Source organism: Gymnoscopelus microlampas (genome assembly GCF_963454915.1).
Source record: "Gymnoscopelus microlampas genome assembly, chromosome: 13".
NCBI classification, from domain to species: domain Eukaryota; kingdom Metazoa; phylum Chordata; class Actinopteri; order Myctophiformes; family Myctophidae; genus Gymnoscopelus; species Gymnoscopelus microlampas.
Genome location: NC_139950.1, coordinates 46,373,833 through 46,395,682, shown reverse-complemented (window position 1 = coordinate 46,395,682; position 21,850 = coordinate 46,373,833). Strand labels below are relative to the sequence as shown.

At 41.6% G+C, this 21,850-nt stretch overlaps 1 protein-coding gene across 4 annotated transcripts in view; it reads right to left on the bottom strand.

Annotated features, from left to right (window-relative positions):
* prom2 (prominin 2) overlaps positions 1 to 21,234 on the bottom strand; it is a 32,500-nt gene extending 11,266 nt beyond the window's left edge. For 2 of the 4 annotated variants that reach the window (XR_014602153.1, XM_084077125.1), the window contains exons 1-13: positions 19,368 to 19,708; positions 17,412 to 17,470; positions 16,602 to 16,880; positions 10,327 to 10,391; positions 8,056 to 8,261; positions 6,893 to 7,013; positions 5,200 to 5,263; positions 4,497 to 4,586; positions 2,514 to 2,710; positions 1,695 to 1,769; positions 1,181 to 1,244; positions 710 to 866; positions 1 to 126 (exon numbers count right to left, since the gene is read on the bottom strand). The exon at positions 1 to 126 is cut by the window's left edge and continues 27 nt beyond it. Coding sequence is in view for 3 of the 4 variants with exons in the window: in XM_084077125.1 (XP_083933251.1) it covers positions 1 to 126; positions 710 to 866; positions 1,181 to 1,244; positions 1,695 to 1,769; positions 2,514 to 2,710; positions 4,497 to 4,586; positions 5,200 to 5,263; positions 6,893 to 7,013; positions 8,056 to 8,261; positions 10,327 to 10,391; positions 16,602 to 16,872 (1,436 nt within the window). In the remaining variant the exon portion in view is untranslated. Of the gene's footprint in view, positions 127 to 709; positions 867 to 1,180; positions 1,245 to 1,694; positions 1,770 to 2,513; positions 2,711 to 4,496; positions 4,587 to 5,199; positions 5,264 to 6,892; positions 7,014 to 8,055; positions 8,262 to 10,326; positions 10,392 to 16,601; positions 16,897 to 17,411; positions 17,471 to 19,367; positions 19,709 to 21,009 lie in introns of those variants that run through there. The other 2 variants (XM_084077126.1, XM_084077127.1) reach the window with 2 other exon arrangements.
* Positions 21,235 to 21,850: the final 616 nt, after the last annotated feature.

Sequence of the window (21,850 nt, the reverse complement as noted above, 5' to 3'; positions counted from 1 at the left end):
GCGGAGCAGGAGCGATCTGTGGGGTCCGCTTTAGGCTCCAGTCCACAGGGGCCCACCATCAGGCCCAGTACATTACACACCACCACCAGGAGAACCACACAGCACACCGCCACGCCCACAGCCCACCTGTACAAGAACCAGCAAGTTACACATATATTCTGTAATGTCAAAGTCCTGTTTTACGACTATTAGTCTCCATCATTGATGTGTGGTGTGTGTGTGTGTGTGTGTGTGTGTGTGTGTGTGTGTGTGTGTGTGTGTGTGTGTGTGTGTGTGTGTGTGTGTGTGTGTGTGTGTGTGTGTGTGCGTGCGTGCGTGCGTGCGTGCGTGCGTGCGTGCGTGCGTGCGTGCGTGCGTGCGTGCGTGCGTGCGTGCGTGCGTGCGTGTACTCAAGTACTGTACTTTAGTACAATAAAGGTATTTTTGCTTTACTGGAGCATTCTACATTTTCAGTACTTTTACTTCTACTCTACCACATCTCAGAGGCAAATATTGTACTTTTACTCCACTACAATTATTAGAAAACTTTAGTTACTATAGTTATTCTGCAAATATAAATGATTATATTATAAAACATACTTCAGGCCTATTTTATACATAGGCTGTTTGAAAATAGCCGATCTACAAGCTCACAATGCGTCGCATCGCGATGCGTTGTGTGCGTGCGTGCGTGCGTGTGTGTGTGTACGTTTAAGTGTTAACAGCTGACCTGATATACTCTGCACTCTCCACGTCAGGAGCGTACCACGTGATGTCTGTCTGCAGCTGGACCAGAGCATCAGAGGCGTCGCTTAACACAGAGACGGGGAAGTCGCTGGTTACCTGGGAGATCTGTGCTTTGATCTCCTTCAGTTTGTTCTTCGACTCTAACACACAAACAAAAAACAGCACAATTTCAAAAATAGCAAAAAATATTTTCTACAAGCTCATAGAGCTTGTAGATCTGCTATTTGCACTGTTTTTGAAAGAATATATATTAATGAGAATAACTTATTGAAAAACATATTAGAATTATTAAAAATTGTCTTTACATATTTTTTCCCCCATCTATAACTACATGCCAAAATAAGGATGTCAGATTTAAAGTGTTTTTTTTTTTACAAATTCATCAAAAGAAACAAAAGCCTGCAAGAGGTACCATAGTGTGGGTTTTGAGGAGGTCATTATTCTGCATACTCACCCTGAACTATGTCTTTGGTTTCATTGGTGACTCTCTGTGGAATGCTGTCCAAATAGTCCTTTCCCTGGAATAAGCACAGCTTTCTGATCATGCTTGATAATTATCGTCCATATTCACACATGCGCTTTCTCCAACGTGTTAAATCACTTCCATCTTGTATTAAAATTGGCTACTGGGGAGGGCCGGCGAGTTATTTGTTCATGGTTGTTTAGGGTTATGACTTATGACACGGCCACGTCACTCTGACTCAGACATAACCATAAACAAACCCGAACTTGGGGTTTAAGTGGTTAAACATTCTCAAGTAACTCTAATTTTGTTTGTGTAAATTGGCTGTGTACTCGGCTATACCAAAAATAGCCAATCTACAAGTTCACAACGCGTCGCATAGTGTTGTGTGAGCTTGTAGATTGGTTATTTTTGTCTAATGTTCCCCCAGAATAATGGATGCTGGGGTTCAAGGTAAGGTTTAATGACGTTGTTACAGCATTACTTCCAGAGTGACGTCACCAACCTGCTGGAGCTGAGCGTGCAGGTCAGCCTTCATGACCTCATCCACGGCAGACTGGAACCTACTGAGGTTGGGTATCTATGGAGGACACACACACACACACACACACACACACACACACACACACACACACACACACACACACACACACACACACACACACACACACACACACACACACACACACACACACACACACACACACACACACACACACACACACACACAATAACAACAAAAAAAGAAACAGATTTTGTTATAACGAAAAATAACATTGTGATACCTTGAACTAACAGCAGGGGGCAGCAGAGATTCCAGAGGAGGAGAGAGGAGATGAGAGGACAGGAGAGGAGAGCAGAGGAAAGGAGAGGAGTATGACAGATCATCTTATCATTTGCCATGTCATCACAGCTCATGTCAGAGGCAGTTCTATGTCTTCACTGTTGTTTCCTGTTGCTCTTTTGCAAACCAGAGGAACAAGGTGCTGTTTCACCCTCTCAACTACTCTGTGGAACACTTTAATATTAATCACCAAAAAGTGCTTCTTCAGTAAACAACACTTCCGCTCGACTAGCAATAAGACCCAACTCGTTCAGTTTGCAAAGTGAATCAAATCCGTCTGAACGCTCGACGGTGTAGCCGCACCAAAAATAGCAGACTCACAAGCACACAATATGTTGCAGATGCCAGGCGTTTTGAGCTCGTAGGTAGGCTATTTGTTTTACAAGTTTCACCTTTAATGACAATATGCCCAAAACAGGGACACCAGGTTGAAAGTGGTTAAATAGCTCAAAGTGAATTTACTATTCAGTTGTTTCTTACATTGACTGAAGTGTCCACCATGACTTTCTGAAGCTCAGGCTCCAGGTCCTTGCAGCCTCTGCAGGCTGGCTTGTGTATGGTCTGGTTGAGGCGACCTTTGACCTGGCTGACGTTGGCTTGGAGCAGCTCGGCACTGGACTCCAGCTGGGCCAGAGATGAGTTCAGCTCCTTCAGGAGAGCGTCGGTGCTGTTGGCCTCTGTAACCAACAACAACAACACATGCCTAGGTCAGACCTTACTGTACAGTACATACAGGCCTATATACTGTAAACCACTGGTTCTCTCAACATGGGGGTCTTTTGGGGGGAGGAGGTTCACCAGGTAAATGATTGACCAAATGTACCCTTTATACTTACTGGTCTGTAACTGACACTCTATTGCTGTTTGCTGTAAGTAAATGGCTAATTGGATTGCATCTTTAAAGCTGCAATGCCTAACTTTGTTTTGTTAATACATTTTTTTTTGTGAATAAAATGTTATTTTGACCAATCTGTATGGTAGAGTATGCGCCAGGCCTGCCTTTGGCCTCGTAAACGTTTTGAGGGCACAAAGGCCAAATACCAGGACAGCAAGGCCATCAAATAAAATACTGATATTAAGTCCACTGAAATAATACATTTAATTTAATGGTTAAGAAATAATTTGTATGAATAAAATATGTAGTAATCATCTGATATTTCACTGATATAACTATCAGTGAAATAAATACATTGTTTGTACAAACTCAGAACTTCAGAAGTTCATACTCAGAGTCACTGGACTGGTTTGAAGATGGGGATGAGGAAATAGAAACGGTAATTCTGTACTCTGTCTGATGACCTATTGTCCTGTAGGCTGTTGGCCCAAACAGCATGTGTATTATTATTGGTGCATGGTGTGAGTTTATGTTCTGTTTGTCACGTACTCTGTGACTCAGAAGCAGTGGTGGAAAAAGTACTCAAATGTTTTACTTAAGTAAAAGTATCAATAGTGCACTGTAGAAGTACTCTGTTACAAGTAAAAGTCCGGAATTCTAAATTTACTTGAGTAAAAGTACAGAAGTATTGGCATCAAAATGTAGTTAAAGTACCAAAAGTAAAAGTACAGATACTCTGTGACTCAGAAGCAGTGGTGGAAAAAGTACTCAAATGTTTTACTTAAGTAAAAGTATCAATAGTGCACTGTAGAAGTACTCTGTTACAAGTAAAAGTCCGGAATTCTAAATTTACTTGAGTAAAAGTACAGAAGTATTGGCATCAAAATGTAGTTAAAGTACCAAAAGTAAAAGTACAGATATGTTTGAAAATAGCCGATCTACAAGCTCACAACGCGTCGCAAAGCGACGCGTTGTGAGCTTGTAGATCTGCTATTTTCAAATAGCCTATGTATAAAATAGAGCTAAAGCGGTTAATGTATGTTTCATAATATCATAATGTATATCTGAAAAGTAACTAGTAACTAAAGTTTTCAAGTAATTGTAGTGGAGTAAAAGTACAATATTTGCCTCTGAGATGTAGTGGAGTAGAAGTAAAAGTATTGGAAATTGGAAATACTCAAGTAAAGTACAAATACCTCAAAATTGTACTTAAGTACAGTACTTAAGTAAATGTCCTTAGTTACTTTCACTGCTCAGAAGTCACATAGACTGTCTGAGTTTTATTTGCAGCTGGCAGAGGTTACCTTGATGTAACTATTTTTAATCATCCTTTTTGACACCCTTTTTTGGCAATCTACGCTCTTGCAAGGGCCTAGTTCAGCATATGTCCTTCTCTGACCACAGACGGTTCATGTCCCTGAATAGCTCATGTCTGTGAAGAATGTGAAAATTGTACCGACTGCAGCTTTAACTTTTTCGTATTTGCGTTTGCAGGCATGACTGGTTTCCAAATTTTGAATTATGAGATTTTGGACGGAGAAAACCTTCCACTGGTGCTCTCACGTGCACTCTCACGTGCACACAGCACAGCAGTGCAAACACGATGATGAAAGGTGACAGGACTGTACCTTGGGCCAATATTTTAACTGAGTCCAGCGCTGGCGTCACGGGTCCTTCTATGCTTTTCCGGATCTCTGTGCCCACCTTGAGGCCAATATCTGACAGACGCACACACACACACACACACACACACACACACACACACACACACACACACACACACACACACACACACACACACACACACACACACACACACACACACACACACACACACACACACACACACACACACACACACACACACACACACACACACACACACACACACACACACACACACACACACACACACACACACACACACACACACACACACACACAGATACACACACAGACACGCATAGACACAGTTAAGAGAGACTTGACTGTGTAAATGTCAGGCAGGGAAATATTACAGAGTTTTAAATGGCACAGAATTACAGCATTACATTACATTACATTACATTACAGTCATTTAGCAGATGCTTTTATCCAAAGCGACTTACAGTAAGTGCATTCAACATAGGTAGGCAAGGAAACTACTAAATACCAGAAGTCTTAAGTGCATTCTCTTCTAAAAGAAGCAACTAAGAGCATACCTAGCGCTAAGGTAAAAGTGCAATATATCAGCTAACTACTTTTTTAAACAGATGAGACAAATAGGAAAATCAAATGAGCAAGAGCTAAAAATAATTAATCAACCACACTTTTTCACTTCCCCAAACTCACTGTCAAGGTTTCCGGTGACTTCGTCGACAATCTTGTAGCTTTCGTTCACCACATGGTCAATTTGCTGGGAATAGGTAAAGCAAAAGGGAGGAGGGGGATGGGGGGAGACAACATAAGCAATTACACTTTACAATTTCAATGTTGGCATGTAGCTGATGCTCTTATCCAAACTATGAACCCTAGTCAACAAACAACAGAGTAAATAGTGTTATGTTGTGTTTGTAATATTTGGGGGGGGGGTTTTACACCTAGGGCCACTTTGGAAATAAGTGAAGTAACATTTTATCCAAATAAACTCAATCAATTAATCAATCAATAGTCACACAAGTAAAGTGCAGAGAGAACAAGGTAGTGCCTCAAAGAAACTAGGATAACCGAGATAACACAAACTCCTGAATGAAAATTACGCAGCAAACGTCATGTGCAGTGACCTTATCTAATCACACCTGACAGCTTTGTAAATGTAAAGAACAAATGAGGAACATAACCTCTCTTTCTCTCTCTCTCTCCCCCCCAGCTGTGGTAGGTGGAGATAAGTGTATTGACACAGCGGGGGCACAGGGGTCAAGTGCATGACAAACTGAGGGTCGCTGTGAAACATCACACGAAAAGCCACTCACAAACATGAGGATAAAAGATCACATGGGCAGGGCACTTAATGTGACTAAATCCTATACAGACACTAACAGGGTTGTTCATAGAACCGCATAAAACAACCTCAATCAGTCATGTATGACAAATAACCTAATCCTGCTGCAATCATTTACGGGTGGCTGTAGCTTAGTGGGTAGAGAGAGGCTGTCTGGTAATCAAAAGGTTGCCGGTTTTGCCTCCCGGCCGGCCCACCGAGTAACACGCGTCAAAGTGTCCCTGAGCAAGGCACTTAACCCAAGCCCCCCCAAAACCACAGAGGATTATTGAAGCCATAGAAATCTGGTATTGCAAGTAATACCAGTAATACCAGAGTTAGAGCATTGGTTCTCAACCAGTGGTCCGGGGACCACCAGTGGTCCTTGAGGAGGTTCCAGGTGGTCCCCAGCTAAATGATGGAGAGTTAGTAACCAAATGGACCCTTATAGATCTTTAACTCTTGAGAGTGTAAAATGAAACCAAATGGACCCTATCGGGTCCATTTGGTTTCATTTTACACTCTCAAGAGTTAAATTATTGTTAAACATCTGCATTACTCAATTAAATAATGGTTATTTTGACGTTTGGCCTGTTGTCTCTCCTATGGTACAACAGATACAGCATGGAATTGTGGACAACATCGTATTCAACGGTAACAAAATATTCTAAGTCTTGTGGTCTGAGAGTCTAAATCTCATCAAACGGTGGTCCGTGGCTCAAATGCCCAATAAATAATGGACCTTGATATGAAAAGGGTTGAAAACCACTGCCTTAGAGAGATGGCATTTTTGGACGAACTACAAGCTCACGCGTCGACACGTTTGGAATTGGGAATTGAACCTATAGGAAACGCTGTCAGGTATCAAAGCCTATGTGGTCCACACCTATGGCTGAACCACTCTGCCATCGGCAGCCCCAGCCGCTGAGTAGTTCTTGTGACATTTAAACCACATTTAAACAAAGGCCTTGCATATATTGTAGGCCATTATTTGTGTTTCCTGTAGTGTTATAGTGTTTCCTCCAGAGAGCACGGTGAGGTTGTTGCTGAGGTGGTGGGCTTCACCTGCGGCACAGCAGTGAGGTAGGTACGAAGGTTGCTTATGGTGCCGTTGAGTTCTGCCGCACCGTGGTCCACGCTTGTGTGGAAGGTTTCGTTGCTTCTGAACATACAGATGTTTCCCGCTCTGTGGACATTTACAGAAGGGAAACATGATATAACGGGGGTTAGGTTGTTCATGGACACCTAAGGGCACATTATAATACCTTCTCTTCCACACAGCCAAGCTGCCTATGACAGCTGAAACAGAGCAATATTTAGCAAGTTGTTTGGCTTTGTTCTTCTTTGTCATGCCAGCGACTGGCACAGGCATGCATGCACGCACGCACACGCACACGCACGCACACACACACACACACACACACACACACACACACACACACACACACACACACACACACACACACACACGTTCTCTAAGCATTAAAAACAATGACCTTCCATATCCAGGTACTTGACAATCACGTGGCTCTCACACACACACCAGACACGTTTTCTAAATTGTCAAGGACCATATCAGTGTTACTCCATGTCATGGACCACTTCTCCCTCCCAAATTATACTGGTTTGTTTACATTTTAGCCTCGATAAACATAACAGAATGTACCTGAAAATGTTTTTCAACTGGTATCGTTAAAAAACATCTTCATGCTACAATTCCAGTTGGATATGTGGCAGCACATGTGAGGACTTGTAAGGTCCTTACAAGTATAAGGATATGCAGCACTTGGAAGGACTTGGAAGGTCCTTACAAGGATATGCAGCACTTGGAAGGTTCCGCTGTGTGTGATGATGCACTCTAATGAGATATCTGCAATATATCTGAACTGTTTGCATATGCAGGTGTGTGAATTTGAATGGTTTGTCTTGGAGTAGTGACTTAATGAATGTAATAATAATGTAATAAAATAAACAGCATAGTAACTTTCAAAAAGGGTGAATTAAGTATACCTAGAAACTTTTAAGGTCTCGTGGAGTGTTTTCCCACACCATTTTAACATGAATAGCAGTTTAAAAATGTACGCTGAGATCTACTAAAGCAGGGGTTCTAAAACTTTTTTATACCACAACCCCATATTATGAGGGGGGTTTGCTTTGGCGACCACATTGTCCCCGTCCCCCCGTCACATGCTAATATTGTAGAATATAGATGCAGATTATAACCGTACAGAATGATGAGTGTGGTGACGAAGGCGCTCCAGTACAGCGTTCTCCTGCAGCAGTCGGTGCTGCCGGTCTGCTTCTGGTACATTTTGCCTCCACAGTTGCCACAGCAACGGCAGCACGCCAGGAAGAAGCCGACCAGCGGCATCAGCACGATGTAGACGATCCCTATGGCTATACACACCAAGAAGCCCACCTGATACACCAAGTACTGAACACACATGCAGGCACACACACAAAACAAACACAAACAGAGACCAAAACAAAATTGGGTTAATTTCAGAGATGCAAATATCATATCTAAATATAATTTTGCGATCTGGCTCAAGAGTACAGATGCTAACAATTCTCATTAGGAGTGACAAGACAGGAAGAGATCAGAACTACTAGCTAGTAGCTACATTAGAGCAGTGGTTCTCAAACTTTTTCATGTCCCCCAAAGGACCCCTAAAATGATATGTATTTGGCCGTGGAGCCCCATGTAAAATATTTTGTTCCAGGGACCCCCAGAAGCAAAGATTTGAGTTACAAATGTTCACTTTAAAAAATATTACATTCAAAGGTTTGCACAAATATTCACGATCTTTCAAAAATAGCAGATCTGCAAGCTCAAAGCGCAGCACTCGGTGCCGCACTATGAGCTTGTATATCTGCTATTTTTGAATAGCCAAAGTATAAAAGGTTAAAGTGGTTAAAATTATTGTGATGCTATATTAACATATTTTGCTGGGAACCCCCTGGAACCTCCCCAAGGACCCCTGGGGGTCCCCGCCGGACCCCACTTTGAGAACCAACGCATTAGAGGATCAGGCCAGGTTAGAAGGTTTTGGGGATAAAGCAACGAGAGAGGAGAGGTTGAGATGGTTTGGACAAAGGAGGGATGACGGGCACATTGGGAGAAGGATGCTGAAAGATGGAGCTGACGGGGCAGGAGTAGAAGAGGAAGGCCAAAGAGGAGGTTTTATGGATGCTGTGAGAGAGAAGGACATTCAGGTGGCAGGAGTAAGTCACCAAGTAAGATGCAGAAAACAGAGCCAGCTGGAAACAGAAGATCCGCTGTGGCGAGCCCCAATGGGAATTAGCAGAAGGAAGGAGAAGAAAAGAGTGCAGATATCTCATATGAGTGCATCACACATAGATGAAATGGCTTCACTTCTACTGTAGTCTGTATCCTACTTTATTACACGGCTTGGTTGAATGCTTGATTCTGATTGGCCAATCAGTGCATTCAGTAGCGTGTTAATTCTGAATAATGACCGATGATCTCTATTACAGACCGCTGTCTAATCAAAGCACCTGCTGCGCTGCTTGATTTTAGGCCGTATCCAACATGACAGCCATGTAAAATAACACACAATAGAGGATATGCGTGTGACATCCTCATCAAACCCGGAAGTTATGCAGGAATGCCTACTGAGTGTCAAAAAAATACTTTTTGGCCTTGACAGCCCATGCATCCAAACAGAAAAGTCATATCTGATTGCATTAAACAACATTAAACAATGTTAAACTCACTTTGCATGTTTCTTTGCCACTCGATTTGCCACTCGATGTGCCATTCACTTTAAGCATGCGCATATCCTCTATACACGATGCAATAACCGAAAATTGATTGATCAACACTCTCCAATACTTTCATTACCTTAAGCAGGGAAATACTTTGTTTTGTTGTTACCTTTGGGTCAATTTATAAATGTATTTATTAAGTAGCCGTGTAATAAGTGGGATAATTGTCGCCGCGGCGGTCGTTGTTGAGAAATAACCCCCCTCAGCTTCGCCTCTGTGTTTAATTATTATTTCTCAACAACTACCAGCGCCGCAACAATTATCCCTTACTTAATAGACTGCAATGGCTGTAAGACTTTTAGCTATCACTAGTAGATGTACAGTATATGGACAGATGCCCTACATTAACCACTTAAGCCCTATATAAATTACTACGTTGTACAACAACAATCTTTCATTATTGTTGGACAATTTTTGAAAATGTTGGCCTATAACGACACGCCCAAACAATAGGGAAGCCAGGTTCAAAGTGATTAAGCTTTCTCAAGTTACTTTGCTCTGCGGGCTGTAAGAGTTTTAGTAACACTAGAGGACATATTGAAAGCTTATACAAAAGGTTAATGTATGGCGAATACATTCAGATTTCTCAAGTTACTGGCTCTCTAAGGGGGCTCTGGGGTGGGAGTGTCTGTCACAACTAAAAGAGAACAAGTTCAAGTTCCCACGCTGCACACACTGCCTCCTCCTGGGCAAAGACATGTTGTACTTACTGCTCTGACGGTGTCTCCATCTGACAGCGCGTGTTCAATGTCCTCCACGAATGTCACGATCAGGTCTGCAAGACATGGAAAGACAAAGGTTGTGAGAAGAACAATGTTGACTTTTCTCTTTTTCTTACTGTATACCCTTCTGATGTAATACTGTTTGTGATTTGTCTTTTGCAGTGTTGTAAACGTAACAAAGTGCTGCGATGCATTGTGAGCTTGTAGATCTGCTATTTTCAAAAGATTTGTATACATTTTATACATGAAATGGGACATTCTGCATAATGAGTATACTTTCTACTTTTGGTACTTTAAGTGCATTTTGATACCAATACTTTTGTACTTTTACTCAAGTACATTTTTAATTCCAGACTTTTGCTTGTAACAGAGTAGTATTGGTACTTTTACTTAAGTAAAACATTTTAGTACATTTTCTACAACTGGTGATTTGTCCTTTGCAGTGAGGATGTTTCATGTTTTTGTGAAGTGTATAGGCTATGTCTTGGGGATTAATTCCAGAACACATTCACATTGATATGTAATGCTGCTGTGTTGATTAATGAGCGCTGACTGTCCTAGAGACCACAACCTCAATGTCTCTGTTCTTTCTTTGTGCACGCTGAGCTTCGGTTTCTAGCCTTTGGGGTGGTTGCTAGTTGCTACACCTGACCACAGGGACATTGCGTCCCAGACTATGTACAAACGTGTTGTAATTGTTAAAACGGTCAACTATATACATGTATTGTTATGTTATTATGCTACCTGACTTTGATTACTTGGACTTTTAATGATGTAACTTATGTCTAGAGTCTAGGCGTGCTCATGTGGCCTATAATAGTCACTTATTTTGGGTTTGGTTTTCATAAACCCGGTTCCTTATTTCTCTTGCAAAATATGGCAACACTGGTCGCGACACAGCTGTCATGTATGATGAATGAATGTGGCTTTGTGTCTTGGACATGAGAATTTAGGCTAGAAACAGAACTAACTGGCAACTCCACCTGTTAACCCCTTGATAATGATTGAGAGAGAGAGAAAAAAAGAGAGAAACCCGCTTGCTTATCCTCTTTTCTTTAATTATTGTTCTTTAAATCTAATTATTTAGTTGGAAAAATTCTGGCACTGTAGTGAAAACGTGGCTTAAGACATGGTAATCATTACCATAACAACACACATTACCGGTATTGTTTAACTTCAATTCATTCTACTTAAAATGGTTTATTGGGAGTCCTTGCAAATTGCATTGTTTGTTTTTAATGTCAATAATTAAAGTACAACAACATTTTTATAGCAGTGACTGAGACAACAGACTGAAAAACAATGCTGTATGACTGAATGTGCATGAGCGCGCAAGCGTGTCCGCGTTCCCACATCAAGTCACTTTTTGACCAATGCGGCCCACACCCCAAAATGAGTTTGACACCCGTGGTCTAGACTATGGCTGCACATATTGGTTATCTTCTTAGCGATTCATTCAATCGATTACCTTTTTTGATTAACAACAATCAAACAGAGAATTGTTACATGTATTTTCATAATACATGGTGTTGGCCAAAAATACAACTAACATTTAAAAAGTTATTCAAATTGATTTGATTGAATTAAATCAACCAGTTCGATGTTTGTTTGTATATTTATTTACAATTGTGTGGATTTAACGCAGACCCCAAGAGGAAGATTAATGTCTGCCGTGGTAGAGGAGGAAGTAAAATAAAGGTTGAAATCAAGCCCTCCAGGTGTCCGCTAAAAACCAGGCAACCAGAGAGATTAGACTCCCCGTTCTATTGTCCTGCAGAGGCTCAGTTGTTATGGATATTGTCCCCGACAACACAGACGCTGATTGTGTGGAAGAGAAGGGGGAACTGAGCAGAGGAGAGGTGTGTCGTCATTATTCAGGTGCTCTGAATTATGGCTGTGGAGGGTTGGGGGGGTTGAGGTTATCTGGTTCCTCCTTTCGGTCTCAGACAGACAGGCTTGAAAAAGCCCAGTCAGGGCCAGATCCGTGTGAGTCACATTTTGAGGTATTTTTTACTAGGTATTTCCAATTTTCAGTACTTTTGCTTCTACTCCACTCCATCTCAGAGACAATTATTTGAACATTTTAGTTACTACTTACTTTATAGATTTTGATTACTATTACAAAACTCAGCTCTATCTTTAAAAAAGAAAAAGTCACATGATGGCCAAAATCGAGGCTTCCAATACATAGTATCAGTCTGGCCCTGGTTGAAAGTGGTTATGGTATATACTGTAGGTACATGAGAGAATATAAGAGAATAGGAGAATTCATTTGGGAGTTTTTCTACGTCATAAGCAGGAATTAACTTTGTTCAAAAGGTGTGGTAACTTCAAACCGTACCAACCAACCACGAGCATTCAAAAGAAACTTCATTCACCAGCTGGTGTTGAGTTAAGAATGAGTGGGAACCAGCTGGCAAGCTCAGGTTGGTGAGCACTGTGTTAAGCCTTGCTCTTAAGGGCCATGTGTGTGTGTGTGTGTGTGTGTGTGTGTGTGTGTGTGTGTGTGTGTGTGTGTGTGTGTGTGTGTGTGTGTGTGTGTGTGTGTGTGTGTGTGTGTGTGTGTGTGTGTGTGTGTGTGTGTGTGTGTGTGTGTGTGTGTGTGTGTGTGTGTGTGTGTGTGTGTGTGTGTGTAGTGTGTGTAGGGGGGGATTAGAGTGAGAGAAAGAGAGTGGGAGAGAGAGGAAAGGTAAACGTGTGCTGAGCTTGGACTGACATGCAATGAGGAAGAGCTTTGTGGGGATGTGAGTTTCCTTTGAAAGGATTCGTAGCAGTGAGGTTCAGCTGACTATTAACTAGATACATACATACAAACAGTGTTGGGCAAGTTACTTTTATTTTTGAACAGATTAAGAATTACCTTAATTTTAAAGTAATAAATCTCGTTACATATTACTGTCTGAGCAAGAGAGCAATATATTACTTATTACTTATTACTGTTTAGTTACTTTTACCAAAATGCTCAAATAGAACAACTACAATCGTACACGGCTGTCATCGTTCTAAATACCCGGGCGCACAGTGGTTTCCACCCGACAGTGCAGGGCATCAGGCACAGAGCACAGACTAGTCTCGCGTAGCCAGACAGCTATTCCACAATCTCCGATTGCTATACAGAGTCTGGAACTACAACTCCCCAAATCCGAGTAACAGAAGCTGGCATTTCCGGTCACGAAAATATATTTTTTAAATATCTTTACATAAATGTTTTTAATTTTCATTTCTGCTAAGCAGCAAGCTAAATATGCTTAGATGATGTTGATTTATATTAGGATAAATTTGCGCGACTGTAAAGACAAAACGGAAGTGGGGAGGAGGCTTCACTTCCGCTTTATATTTTAATCATGATCAGAGCTTTCATACAGTCCCAGACTGTATGACCGCAAACAACAGCCTGGCCACGCGGGACTGAGCACAGACAGGATATGGCACAGAGAGGAAGGCACGGGAGGTCCAACCTGGGTCCTATACGACAAATGTACTGGCCTTCTTCTTGTGTTTATTCTGTTCTTCAGTGTTGATGGTCAGAGGGGGATGTTTTCTGGAGAGAAATGACTGCAAAGCAGAAGGCCTGCAACACTCCAGACTACTGAGGAAATAGCCAGCACACAATTAATGTCCTTTCCACATGGCTTTATTTATCAGAAACAATGGACGTGTTTCAACAAATTGCATCCCGTATTGGTTCATAACGGGACGACGGGACCCCGGTCCGTAAAGTAACTCGGAAAGTAACTTGGCTAATTGTAATAATTTATTACGGAATTGCCGTTTGGTAATGCAATGCAAGTGTAAGCAGACTGTACATTAGAAATAAAGTACCAGAAACCAGAAGGTTCTTCTACAGAACTGTACCTTGGACCTCTGCACTTGGGATTATGGTGTTGTAGATCTACAGATATAAATACTGTATAAATACAGTTAAAGAGCGCACTAACAGTATATTAACAGTATAAATTAACAGGTATTAAACTAGCTGGCACCTATACTGTCACACAGAACAACGACTCATCCTCATCAATAACATGATCAACCTGACGATATCAATAATAATCATTTGTCATCACAAAGTCTTGAATGTCAAGGAAATGGGACATGTTCTGTGATTCAGTCATCTATAAATAATAAAGGATTATCAGTGAGTCATCCATGCTTTCATCTGAGCAAAGGTTGACAGACTGTCGGTGTGCGTGTGTGTGTGTGTGTGTGCGTGCGCGTGTGCGTGTGTGTGTGTGCGTGCCGTGTGTGTGTGTGTGTGTGTGTGTGTGTGTGTGTGTGTGTGTGTGTGTGTGTGTGTGTGTGTGTGTGTGTGTGTGTGTGTGTGTGTGTGTGTGTGTGTGTGTGTGTATGTGCGTGCCAGTGGTGGAGAGTAACTAAGTACATTTACTCATGTACTGTACAATTTTGAGGTAGTTTTTAATTTACTGGAGTATTTCCAGTACTTCTACTCCACTACATCTTAGCATCGCAAATGTTGTACTTTTACTCCACTACAATTATTTGAAAACTTTAGTACCTAGTTACTTTGTAGATTTTGATTATTATTACAAGACATACATTAACCACTTCAGCCCTACAGTATATACATTTTGGCCATTTTAAAATAGCAGATCTATAAGCTCACAATGCGTCGCAATGCGATGCATCGTGAGCTTGTAGATCTGCTATTTTAGACATCATACATTTGAAAACTTGTGAAACGGGACATTCTGCATAATGAGTACTTTCTACTTTTGGTACATCAAGTACATTTTTATACCAATACTTTTGTACTTTTACTCAAGTAAATCTTAAATTCAGGACTTCTACATTGTAGTATTGTATCAAGTATCATGCGAGTGTGCCTGTGTGCGTACGCGTGTGTGTGTTTGTTCCACGTCATTTTGTGTGGCCTTTTCCATTGTTTGCTTATTAAAGTCGGTATGAACCTGGAGGCAGGATATTAAATGCATTGTGGTTTTTCTGACACAATAGCAGCACTTCACAAAACCATCCTGGTAATAGGAGCATTGAAAGGCTCAGACGATACTGTCTGGTCACGAACGAACGAGTCATTCTGTACAATGAGGAAACACCAGCCCAAACAACATCGCCCTTGAAGTTAAGCATTAACTGGACAAAGTAGGTGCATTCCCATTTACTTACTGATTAGCCAAAGTTGTCATGGAGTTTCTGTGGGTTAGGCTGGGTAACTAATGTATAGATATAGACCAATGGATCTCAACCTTTTCATGGATCAGGGCCCACTTGAAACCTCTCCAAAGTGTTCGCATTTTCAGAGCATGTTTATTTTAAAGGGATAGTTCGAAAGGGATCGATTCAAAAAAGGTCATTTTGGGGGTGAACTGTCCCTTTAATGATCAATCAATCGATTGTGTTCCGGCTTGGATCAATGGAACTACAGTAGCATAGTATACTTTAAGTTCCTATTTATCAATATCACAATGAAAACCTTTTTTCAAGGTTTTAAAGTAAAAACATATTTTTGTTACATAAATTATGTTTTATTAAAGTTATTTTATCTATAAAATCTTAGTGTTTTGCCAATTATTTGGGGGCCCGCTTGTAGAGGATTGCAGGTGAAAGCCTGAGTCATGCCTCGCCTGGCAACAAAGTGTCGTGTGACGTGTCCCTCGACGAAAAATAACCTATTCTCTTCACCTTTGAGAAAGTTGTTGGAGCAGTTGGTGACAGTCAACCGTTTGCCCTCTAGTACTGTCTGTAGGTACTTGTTTCACCACCACAGGAACGCCAGGATTACTTTCGTGTTTTCGACTGAGGTCGCAATAGCAGATTGCCTCCGGACAACTATCTGTGCTCTGAAGTATCAAAACACTGAACAAAAAAACAACTACTTAAAAGTCATACTAATGTAACGTCAATTATAGTTGTGGAGACACCTCTGATAGGTCTGTTGTCTGTTATACTGCTTCAGTTTCGAACTGAATGTGATTCCCAGTAATCCATTCGAAACAAAACCACGGAAGAATTGCTCCAAAATGAATGATGCCAGTTTCTATCACTGAGGATATTTTGGATGTTGTCAGAAATAGTACTAACCTTAAACTACATAAATGCTGTAAATACATTTCTGTTGTGGAGGGGCAGACAATAAAAAAATATACTGGTTAAGAATTATATTAAAAAAATACTTTTGTTTACATGCCCAAAAGAGGGATGCCAGGTATAAAGTGGTCTCAATATAAAGATAGATTTTACATTGCCTTCGCAGCACAGGGAGAACTCCATCAGCTCTCACTGACCTGTAGGAAAGCTGTTGGGCTGGACCGTGTTGAGGAAGGAGCGTACTGGCGCCGCCATGAAGCCCGCACCGGGATCCAGCACTGTGTTGTCCTCATACTGGGGCTGTGTCAGGACCACAGGGGGGGTCCCTGCTGCTGGGCAGGAGGCCTGGGGAGCAGGAGGAGGAGGAGTAGCCTCCAGGACCAGGCTGAGGCCTATGAGTAACAGCACCACCCTGCTGGTGCTGGTGGTCCACCATCTCTTAGTCCTCATGGTCTCATGTCTCTGCATGACTCTGGCTGGAGAGAGAGCAACATGAGTACAACTTAAGTACAATTTTGAGTTATTTTTACTTTACTGGAGTATCTCCCGTACTTTTGTTCTACTCCACTACATCTCGGATCCAAATATTGTACTTTTACTACACTACATGTATTTGAAAACTTTAGTTACTAGTTATACTTTGTAGATTTTGATTATTATTACAAAACGTACATTACCCACTTCAGCCCTATATACATTTCATCCATTTGAAAATAGCAAATCTACAAGCTACAATAGCAAATCTACAAGCTCACAATGCGTCGCGATGCGACGCATTGTGAGCTTGTAGATCTGCTATTTTCAAAAGATGTGTATACATTTGAAAACTTGAAATGGGACATTCTGTATAATGAGTACTTTTACTTTTGGTACTTTAAGTAAATTGTTATACCAATACTTTTGTACTTTTACTCAAGTGCGTTTTGAATTCCGGACTTTTTTCTTGTAACAGATTATTTCTACATTGCAGTATTGATACTTTTACTTAAGTAAAAACATGTTTTACCTTTTTCCACCACTGCGTGTGGACCGATCACCTCATGGCACTGGATGGGTCTCGATTCATCTGGAAGAAAAGAAAAAGGGGAAGGAAAGAGAGGTATGAGTGACGGTAACAGAGAGCCTGGTGAGCAGAAGTGGAACAGGAGGTAAAAGGGAACCAGAGGGTTCGATTCCCCGGCCTTGTGTCAAAAGTGCATAAGACACTGAACCCCCATCAGCTCCATGATGAGATGAGCAGGCTGGTGCCCTGCGTGATTGTTTCTGCCATCTGTGTGCATGTGTGTGTGTGTGTGTGTGTGTGTGTGTGTGTGTGTGTGTGTGTGTGTGTGTGTGTGTGTGTGTGTGTGTGTGTGTGTGTGTGTGTGTGTGTGTGTGTGTGCTTGCGCGTGTGCGAGTGTGTGCGCGCGCGCGCGCGCGCGTGTGTGTGTGTGTGTGTGTGTGAATGGGTTGAATGTACTGCACATTGTAAAGGGCTTTGGATTGGATGAAAGACGCTATAGAAATTTAGACAGTTTCTCTCTCTCTATCACACACACACACACACACACACACACACACACACACACACACACACACACACACACACACACACACACACACACACACACACACACACACACACACACACACACACACACACACACACACACACACACACACACACCATGGAGGATGAAGGGAGATGGCAGAGAGAAGAAAGCCACACAAATGTAACTGAGTCACAGTCACAGAGGATCTGGGTGTTTACTGTTCTATGCAAAATGTCAGAGGGGAGAACTAGCACTGTCTGACAGGGAGAAAAAACATTTTGTAAAACGGTAAAATGTCAGTGTTTAAAGGCGACTTATATAGTTTTTGTGTCAGTGCCCTTTAAATGTGCCATTTTTTCTTTCATGCTCTGTTTACCCAGAAATATTGACTCAGTACTTGCCAGGTCTACTGTATATCCTAGCCTGACTGCCATCTATGTAATAACATGTAAGGCAGTGCTTTTGTGACTTGTGATTAACTTGAAAAGTCATAGCATTGGAAAGCACAAACTTTGCCACAATGAAATGAAACAAGCCAGGTTGATGTAGTCATCAGGCCTTACATAATATTACACTGACTGTGTGTGCTGAGTGTAAACACTCAAAGTCTGCAGTCATCTCACAGACCTGCATCACTATAGTGTTTAGTCAGTCTCAGTCAGCGGAGTGAAACCAGCATATTGTCAGAACAAAACAGATCAAACCAGATATGGCCGTGTGTACCTTCATTAATCCATTAAGACCGGGAACGCATCTCTGTCATTTTTTAGATGTCTATTGGCTATTCAAAAGTAGCAGATATACAAGCTCATAGTTATTTTTGAACTATTTTTGTTCCAGGGACCCCCCAGAAGCAAAGATTTTAGTTCGCTTTAAAGAATATATACATTCAAAGATTTACACACATTTTCACAATTTTTCAAAAACAATTGCAGATCTACAAGCTCATAGTGCGGCACTCGGTGCCGCGCTATGAGCTTGTAGATCTGCTATTTTTGAATAGCCAAAAGAGATCTAAAATGACACAGATGCGTTTCCCGGATTGAATGGATTAAACTGTCCCACAGTTTCACATTTTCATGTATTTTGTATCTTAAGGAAAGTCACCCAGCTGAAATATAAAAGTGCCGAATGAACCGAATGGTCTGTATTTATGCATATAGACTAATAACACACAATGAAATTAAGATATTTACTCAGTGGGGGTGCGGGAAAAAACAAACGGTCTGAGCAAGCCCTGCTACTTTTACCTCTCAGGTATTTATAGAGTAAGGACAAGTGCAGGAGGACAAGGTGACATAAAAAACAACTCATGCAAAAGAGGAAACGGTCAAGAAAGACCAAGAAGGACATGAGAAGGATATACTGTTAGGTAGAGACATTCTGAAGAAGAGGAGGAGAAAAAGAGAGGGAAAAAGGATGAGCCTTTACCTGTTTTATTTCTCCAGCAGAGCAGTGAGAATTCAACCCAGGTTGGCTGAACTGTCTGTAACGGCACCAAGTCTCAAGCTGTGTGTGAGTCACCCCCTCTGGTCTGGTCTGTTCAAGTGCATCAGGCCCTTGCAGGTGTATGTGAGTGTATGTGTGTGTATGTATGTTTATGTGTGTGTGTGCGTGTATGTATGTTTATGTGTGTGTGTTCACCTCAATAACCTGATATGTATTCCTGTTGCTGTAAGTTGAAGTGTGACTGCTTCTGTGTTTTGGGTTGTAGTGGCAGTGAGAAATGGGAGGGTTTAGGTTATGAGCGAGAGAGAGAGAGAGAGAGAGAGAGAGAGAGAGAGAGAGGGAGGGAGGGAGGGGAGAAAGAGGGAGAGAGGGAGGGAGAGGGACAGAGTGACGTGGGAAAGTGGGAAGGTAAGCAAATAATTGAGAGGGGTTGGTTTGGAAGAGACAAAGCTGCCAAGCAAATGATTTTCCCAACTCTGTTTGCGGTATCTCAGTGTGTGTGTGTGTGTGTGTGTGTGTGTGTGTGTGTGTGTGTGTGTGTGTGTGTGTGTGTGTGTGTGTGTGTGTGTGTGTGTGTGTGTGTGTGTGTGTGTGTGTGTGTGTGTGTGTGATTCAAAGTGTAAATGGTGTTTGAATTGCAACACTTCTATGGGGAGAGGCAGGATATTAGACTTACATAATAGCAGGAAATAACCTTATTTATTCCTTCTTTATATCTCCTCTCTTTTATCTGTGCCTACAGTATCTCCATTTGTATTTTTGTTCAATGTGTAACTTGTATGTTCTATGTTCTTTTGTAAAGCTCTATGTAACCTTGTTTCAGAAGATTCTATACAAATAGTTCATAAGGATTGTTATTGCAATAGCATTAATATTATAGTTTACAGGGACATCCAGCTTATGACATACAGAAGTCAACCGTACATCTAGAAAGCTATATGATGGTTATTTTTTATATCCATTTATATCATTTTGTCATTTATGTCACCTGTGTACTGTTATGTCTTTCCACCAAAAAAAAGAAAGAAAAAAAAGGTGTATGATGATGCTGCACTTTTTGTAATAACATTTGAATAAAAATTAACTGAGCATATACATTGAAATAACATTTGTGATTTTAACACTAATATAATAATGCTGTATAAGTAATGTCTGCCATGAAATGTATTGCTATAGATGCGGTTCCTTCCAATAATCCCAAGTTATGACCCACTAGCACTTTTCCTTCCAGTAAATTCAAGTTATTACGCAGCATGCAGTGTGGTGAGATGTTTATACAAGGGCATGAGAACACACCCACTTTAACAGTGTGTACCGTAGGCTATCATGATCAAATATATCTGCAGTTTTATAGAGGTTGTGTTGTGCCTATAGCAAAACATTACCTTTATATGGACACAGGCCTCCTACAGGGTTTAACTCAAGTGCACAATATAATTTTCAGTGAGTGACACAGTAAATTAGGCATGACCATGAGGAGTTTGAACGCACACAGCAGATCTACTGTAGCCTTTGTGCATCTCAGGCTAAGCAAATAGACATTTGCATGTTAGGTCATATTGTTACAGCATCACATAGTTCTGCATTTGCATGTCAAAACTCAGACAAATAAAGAGGTGTTTACCTTTGAAGAACGGACGCGCAGCGTTGGAGCAGTCTCCTATCCTTCTTCTCCTGTTTGTTTGTACTACTGTATGTCTCTTCACGTGGCAAGTGGCGTTAATCTGCCTATATTATCACAAGTTGCTCATCCCTGCTTTACTATAGCAACCCACTTTCATCAATTACGGGCGGGTGCTTTAATCTGCTGATGTCACCGACCGTTGATCCCTGGCATGCAAGGGTTAGGCCAGCTCAGCATTCTGAATGCCTCTCTCCACTCTGCTGCTCAACTGTTTCTTTACCTGCCTTGAGTCCACGTGTGTGTGTGTGTGTTGCTGCAGCTGCAGCATATAGGAAAACCAACTCAAACGCCTCCTATCTCTGCAAACAACTAGCCCTGATTATAGTAGCCTAGTACGACTCGTTGAAATGTTGGTATGTTTCTGGTTCACACACTGTGTCCACATCCTGTGAGGATGTGGTTCACACACACCAACTGACTGTCAGTAGGCCTGTCACAATTATTTCATAATTGTCTAATGCAGGGGTCTTCAACAGGGGGTCCGGGACCCCTAGGGGGTCCTCAGAGTTACTACAGGGGGTCCGCCAAATTTTCTTTTTTACATTAACAACTTGAACCCTAGCATCCCTTTTCTGAGGAGAACTTTAGCCAAAAATAGCAGATCTACAAGCTCACAACGCCTCGCGCTGCGAGGCGTTGTGAGCTTGTAGATCGGCTATTTTTTCACTAAGAGTTGTAGGGTAGGTGTAGAGGGAAAAAAGCAGCAAACGTTTATCTGAAACACAATTTTATATAATATAGAGAGGCTTCATCTCTCTCTCAACTAGGGGGTCCTTGGCCT